At 41.1% G+C, this 7,478-nt stretch overlaps 1 protein-coding gene and 1 pseudogene across 1 annotated transcript; both read left to right on the plus strand.

Annotated features, from left to right (window-relative positions):
• Nucleotides 1-3,013: 3,013 nt before the first annotated feature.
• Nucleotides 3,014-5,576, plus strand: LOC138025815 (uncharacterized). Its single transcript, XM_068872973.1, has 3 exons — nt 3,014-4,853; nt 4,938-5,032; nt 5,181-5,576. Exons 1-3 carry the CDS (start codon nt 3,014-3,016, stop codon nt 5,574-5,576), a joined length of 2,331 nt encoding a protein of 776 aa, XP_068729074.1.
• A 578-nt stretch (nt 5,577-6,154) lies between these two features.
• Nucleotides 6,155-7,274, plus strand: LOC138025816 (uncharacterized; annotated as a pseudogene).
• Nucleotides 7,275-7,478: the final 204 nt, after the last annotated feature.

The raw sequence follows: 7,478 nt of genomic DNA on the forward strand, positions 1-7,478 counted from the left end.
CTTCGTTTTAATTGGCATAGGCCAGCTGTAGGCAAACAAGTCAAGGTTGGCCATGACTAAGGGGCCAATCGGAAGATCACTTCGTCACCTTCGTCAAAGCGAGTCTATGTGTGAGGTCTTTGCCTTGAAAGCGATTTTCATTCATCTGTAGAGTTGATTACAGGCGTTTTTCGGGTCAACATTAACAGCTTAAAAAATGGAGGATTCCAAGTTTCCTGAAAAAATCAGCAGGTAGAGCTCATTCCTCCGTGAGGCTCCTTTTCTGTCACTTGCCATGAATGTTCCAGTGATTTCACTCTAGCCAGGTGAATAGAAGTTCCCATCGTTGAACCAATGGAGACCTTGTTTAGAAGTTTACAGCGGATAAACTGCTCTTCATTCCAAGGAAAGACTCGCAGACATGACATGATTGAACTTGGTAACAATACAACAGGCTGCCTGTGAAAAACCCGGGTGTCGATCTCGGTACCTCCCGCATGCGAAGTGGGCGCTATATTCGCCGTTTCCCGGAACCACGCTGGGTAAGTGATAATTATGCGATTTGCACTTAAATGTTCGCCACCGCGATGCCTTGAGCTTCTCATTTGCATCGTCTGTTTTTGCCTCGACACCTCGTCGTCCGTGATCAGATATATTATTGAAGAGATCACCAGGTCGGAAGAAAGCTTAGGATTAGGCACAAAAGTGACACGAGCGACCAGCTATGGAAATGTCACAAGACCACTTGTCAACGTTAAATCTTATGAGTAAGAGAGTTTAATGTCATCCAGCTCAATTCATGATTAAATTTGATACGTTGACCTCCAATGGCGAAAGAAGAGTGTGCCGTATGTTAGTAGTATAGGGGGGATGACCAGGTGAATTTTATTCATGTATGCAAATAAATTCGTGTGAAAAATTCTACCGAAACCGGTTTTTGGGTTAGGGTTTATAACGAGATGCATACCACGTAGGTGTACGAGGGTATATTCAAGATGGCGGCAGAGGTTTAAATGAACTGCACGTCATATATTTGGTTTGATATGTATTATAATTTTTCTTTTATTTGGAGTGAACTGTATTGTTTTCTGGTGTTACGGTTGCGCCCAACCAGCCGGATAGTATCGTGCTTATATAGGGAAAGAACAATGGAGTAGCTAAGAACCAATGAGAAGGCACTGACGTCACATTCAAACAATTTGAAACAAGTTTAAGGGTTGGTTAGAAAAACCAGTTTTGAAGATGATGAGTATTCAAAAGGCTCTTAATAATGTAGACTAGAAAAATCCCGTCAAACCGGTTTGCTTTCTTTCTTTATGGCACACCCAGAAATGGACACGTGTATAAAGGTAATGGAAAAAAATATTTCAATTCAAAGATGAGCCGAATGATCGAACAACAGATTTTTGCTTTGGAGATGGACGCATTAGCAAACCGTTTGCAACGACTGCAATTGGACAACAAAATCGTAACCTTACTTAATGAAGTTTGGGATAAGATGAATAGAGGAGGCTCTCGCAAAGTTGAGATAACAAGTGATGAAGATGGAATGGAAGTGCCAATTGGAGAGCTAATGGTTCCAACATTTTATTTTACGAACGAGAAGAAATTTTCCCGTCAACTTCGTTGCATTATGAAGTCAGCGCTACAAAATGAACATTGGCTACGGGTAAAGATTCATCAATTATTTGTTAGCGAGTGGAAGAGTGACTATTTCTCACATGCAAGATGGAACAGCAATGACACGTTCACTTTCAAGCAGTAAAACCATTATATTTGTATCTTCGTATTTACAAACAATGGGAACTAAAATTAAAGTATTTGCAAACAAACAGAACCTTTGTATTTACGAGCAACCACTGAAAAGTTAAAGTATTTACAAAGAATAAGAATCTCTGCATTTACAAGCAAGAACTTAAAAAATTAAAGTATTTAAAAACAATAAGAACAAATGCTATTTACAAACTAGATAAACCCTATTCAACCACACAACTTTGCCTTTTCAATTCAGCGAAAGGGATGAAAAATGGATTAGCAAAGATTAATCGAAAAGCAGACGCTGTATTTAGAAATAATGGTCTACGAGCTTTTCAAGTAATCTTTGACAGTGATCACATCCTTCAGGAGTTTCACTGTTCCCATTTTCATCCACGTTTCTGCATGCAAATATACACTGAATTGCAAAGGCAAACTCGTGTTGTTGAATAGGGTTTAACCCTTTATTAAAATATATACAGGCTATACATCTTTTATCGTATTCAGTGCTCGGATGATTGTCGGGACAAAGCTGAAAGAAAGAACGCCAACAAATAAGTTACTGAAAGAGCAATTAAGAATAACAAAAGACACTGATTTCTTTGTGTACTGAATGAAACTGAATGAAGAAAACCAATTTTGAATCTTACAGCCGCAATGTGGGTCATAAATTCCGTGTCAGCAGCTTGTGCTTCTGCATGTGGCTGACGAAATGCCTTCCTGCACATGGCACAGTTTGCGCTTGACGGTGTTAATGTCCTCATCCATCTGAATAAAAATTAAGACTCATCTTAGGCACCTCAAAATGTCACTTTGACGTGATCACTTCTGTGTCCAGCTTTCTGGGGAAGAGCTATTGGTGTTTGGAATGCAAGAGAGGATACAATACGAAAGATAAACATCGTTGCAGTAAGGTATGCAAATGTTGTTTTACAGAGGGGTGTCTGGGAATTACACAGAAAGCACCCTGGCGAGAATGCGGTACCTGTCACAGAATGTTCGCTGGAAATGAATGCTATGCCAATCACTGTCGGCCCAACAGAGAAGGGCAGTCGGTGTGTCAAAAATTTTGTAAATGCAAACAATGCAACAAAGTCATGTCGCACCAAAAAAGGAAGCCAGAAGATCACATGTGTGGGGAAAAAATGTATTGGAATTGTGAAGAATATATTGACCCAAAAAACCGATCCTCAATCACGAAGAAGGTTTGGGTGAAGCGCAGTCAAAACCGAACAAAAGGAAAAATGGAAAGAGATAACGAAGACGGATTTCTGAGGAGATGATTAGTCATGAAGTTGAAGAAGAAGACACGGACGAAGAGGGGGGACAAGAGTATTTATTTTTCGACATAGAATCACGTCAAGATGAAGATCGACACATTGCCAGCCTTCTTATAGTACATGATGACACGGGGTTTGAGATGATATTTAGAGGTGATAATTGCGATGATCAATTCGGTACCTGGTTATTAGATGGGACCCACCAGGGCACTATCGTCATTGCTCATAATCTGAGAGGTTACGATGGCTTTCTACTTTGTGAATATTTTTATAAAGAGTGTATCCTTCCGAGTCTTATCCTGAATGGTGCGAAAATCATGTCCATGGAACTAAAAGAAGCTGAAATCAAGTTCCGGGATTCCCTCAATTTTCTCCCTATGCCGCTCAAAGCATTACCGAAAACCTTTGGCCTGACTGAACTTAAGAAAGGCTATTTTCCACACTTCTTTAATCGTCAAGAAAATCAACAATATGTTGGCTCTCTTCCTCCTATTGAAAATTACGATCCCGCTGGGATGAGCACAAAAGAGCGAAAAGAATTCCTGAGGTGGCATCAAGAATTAACGAATGCAGAGTACGACTTTGATTTTGAAACGGAAATAGAAGAATATTGTCGTAGCGATGTGGACATTCTGAGGCGATGTTGCTTACAATTTAAACAGTTGATGGAAGAAGTCTGCAACCTCGATCCATTCAAACACTGCGTTACCATAGCAAGTGCCTGTAACCGAGTGTTCCGACAAGAATTCCTTGAAGAAAACACAATCACTCTTATTCCTGTTCAAGGTTATCAACCAGCCCGAAAATGCTCCGTCATGGCTCTCCAATGGCTGTCCTGGATTCATCATCAAAAAGGTGACCGAATTCTGCACGCTCTAAATGGGGGTGAACAACGCATAGATAACAACTATGTTGACGGTTATGATCCCGCCAAAAAAACCATCTATGAATTCATGGGGTGCCTGTGGCATGGCTGTGACAAGTGTTATCTACCCGACACAGTGAATCCCGTGAACGACACGCGTATGGAAGACCTTCTTGAGGGTACCATTCGCAAAATTGAACGTTTCAAGAAGCTTGGATTCCAGGTAGAAGTGAAATGGGAATGCGAATTTAAACAAGAATTGACCACAAACCTAGAGATGAAGTCCTTTATTGAAAGCCTCAAGTTTGACACACCCTTAGAGCCTCGTCACGCGTTCTTTGGAGGACGTACCAATGCTGTCTGCCTTTACAAGCACGTGAACGAGAACGAGAAGATCCGTTACGTTGACTTTACATCCTTATACCCATGGACAAACAAGTACTGCGAAATTCCGATCCATCATCCTGAAATTTTAACAAGTGAAGCTTTAATCAATCGTTCACCACGTGAATTCTTTGGGCTGATCAAATGTGACATCCTTCCACCTACCTTTCTGTTTCATCCTGTGTTACCCTACCGTGCCAATGAAAAACTGATGTTTCCTCTTTGTAGAACATGTGCTGAAACCCTGCAACAAAGTCCTTGTGAACATAAGGAAGAAGAGCGCATTCTTTCTGGAACCTGGTGTTCCATTGAGATTAATAAGGCTTTGGAGTTGGGATATCGTATGGTTCAAATGATAGAGGTAGGGCATTTCCCTCAGAAATCGTCTAAACTTTTCACCGGGTACATCGATACATTTCTCAAAATCAAACAAGAAGCGAGCGGTTGGCCTTCCTGGTGTGAGACAGAAGCTCAAAAACAACAGTATATCACAGAGTATGAACAGAAAGAAGGCATAAAGTTGGAGTATGGAAAGATTAAGAAGAACCCTGGATTACGCTCACTGGCCAAGTTGATGTTGAATTCATTTTGTAAGTATCATTTCCTTCAGTTTAAACATGACTTTTCCTGGTTTCAATAAACTAAACTATGGTTATTTTTCTCTTCTTTCAAAGGGGGAAAATTTGGACAGCGTGATAACATGCCTCAAGTGGATCTAGTCAAGGATCCAGAACGTTACTTTCGACTCCTCACCTGTCAGTCAACGCAGGTTAAAAACATTCAGTTTGTCAATGATGAGTGCATAGAAGTTTATTATACTCACGGCGAAGGATTCGTGTCAGGATCAGCCAAGACGAATGTTGTCATCACAGCTTTCACTACCGCACATGCAAGACTCAAACTTTATTCTGTACTAGAACGTCTTCAAACAAGGGTTTGATGATTGGATGCCAGCCCTTGGTGACTATCTCGGTGAGTTAACCAACGGAGTGGACGATAATGATTACATCACAACCTTTGTGTCCGGCGGTCCAAAGAATTATGCCTACCAAACCAAGAACGGTAAAACCACCTGCAAAGTGAGAGGATTCACCCTAAACTTCAGGGGATCGCAAAAACTGAATTTCTCAACCGTGTGCGAACGTGTCTGCAATCCTAATCAACAACCTATCTTCCTCGAGAATCCACATTTCATCAAACGAGATGCAAAAACGAAAACAATACACACTGTTAACTTAAAGAAAAAATACAAACTCGTGTATGACAAGAGAGTTGTTCACGGCTCCACAACATTAACTCATGGGTATCGTTAAATCCAGCATGATTGTCCATGATTGGATATCTGAGCCTGCATTCTGACATGCTTAATCTGTGGAGGATAGGGATGGCTATAAGGGGAGGTTAGATTTTGCAATGGACTGTGAATATGAACAGACTTCATTTTATTCTGGTGAGAGGTTGCGCTCAAACACTTGTACCACCTACTGTTTTGCCCATCGTTTCCTCTCGGATTTGGCCTGACATTTTGAAAGAAATAGGAGCAATACATTGGGGTAGACGGTTGAGCTTGTATGCCTATATGGCTCGAAGTAACGCACCTCTGAGAGAGCAATACACATTTCACCTAAGCTTATACAATACCTACCAATCACATTACCGTTCTTCATGGTGGATGGTTGGACACATTTTAAAATATCCGTGGTTATTGTTATGGGAAGGGATAAAAGACGGATGGATCAAGTTACATTTGTCATTTGTAACACAACCATGGGTAACGTTGCAAGTCGCCTTTGCACGAGTTCTACCCTAACTTTGGCTTTAAGTGATATATGTCAAAAGACGCGCTGCTTAGTTACATGTTGCGGCAGTCAAGTAAACGTTGATTTAAGAGATGCCACTGACGAATATTAAAAGCAAACCTGCGAAGAACGTGAGGAAGAGGAGGAGCGACAGTCAGAAGAACCGACTTTTAGAGAAACTGTACTATGAACCAAACCGTGCGTCCGCGTTAGGAGGAGTAAAAAAGTTGTATCAAGCAGCAAAGAAGTATGGTATAACGCGTTCCCAGATTATCACTTGGCTGCAACAGCAACCAGGGTATACTTTACACAAACCTGCTCGAAGACGTTTTCGTCGCAACAAAGTTTATGTGAACGGTTTAGATGATCAATGGCAGGCTGATTTGGTGGATCTTCAAAGCCTGAGCCGTTGGAACCGTGGATACAAATACCTACTTACTTGCATTGACATTTTATCCAAGTACGCGTGGGTGGTTCCGTTAAAAACAAAGACAGGGCCAGAGCTTGTGAAAGCTTTTACGAAGATCTTTCAACAAGGTCACAAGCCAGACAAGTTACAAACCGATGCGGGAACGGAATTTAAAAAGAAGACTTTTCAGACATTTCTGAAACAGCACCATGTTCACCATAATGAAACCAAAGCTCAAGTCGTAGAAAGGTTCAACCGCACCTTGAAACAAATTATGTGGCGAATGTTTACCTCAAGCAGTTCGTATCATTACCTGGACAGACTAAATGACCTCGTCAATGACAACTTCAACCAAACATTTCATCGCTCCATTAAAAAAACCCTCCGAAGTAACAGTGATGAATGCGCAGCAAGTGTGGCGCACCTTATATGGTAAACCCCTTTCTGCGGTTAAGTATAAATTCAAGGTTGGCGACCAAGTTAAAATCAGTAAGCACAAGCGCACATTTGAGAAATCATACCTACCTAACTGGAGCGAAGAAACCTTTGCAGTGGCGGAGAGACTAGCAAGGGATCCACCTGTATACAAATTAAAGAAACACGATGGGGAACTGATTAAAGGTACCTTTTACGAGACCGAGTTACAAAAAGTAATTCAACGAAAGGATCATTTGTTTCTCGTAGAAAAAGTTCTTCGCCGTAGAGGTAAAGGAGCACAAGCAGAAGTTCTGGTTCATTGGAAAGGTTGGCCGAAGAAATACGATAGTTGGATTCCTGTCCGTCAATTGGTGTCTCTAAAATGATTCAAGACAACGACTTTTATGTGACGCTTCCTAGCAATGCAAGCAGCAATTTATTCCCTTCCAATTCAAAATCACACTATCGCGTGGCATTACCCCGTCAAATTCACTTGAAAGAAGAAGAAGATTGGGAAGTTGGACTTCATAGTGTCATATATCCATCATCGTGGTTTGACATTTGCCGAGAATGCTTACATTTCCACATCA

This window comes from Montipora capricornis, chromosome 12 (assembly GCF_036669925.1).
Source record: "Montipora capricornis isolate CH-2021 chromosome 12, ASM3666992v2, whole genome shotgun sequence".
In the NCBI taxonomy this organism is placed as follows: domain Eukaryota; kingdom Metazoa; phylum Cnidaria; class Anthozoa; order Scleractinia; family Acroporidae; genus Montipora; species Montipora capricornis.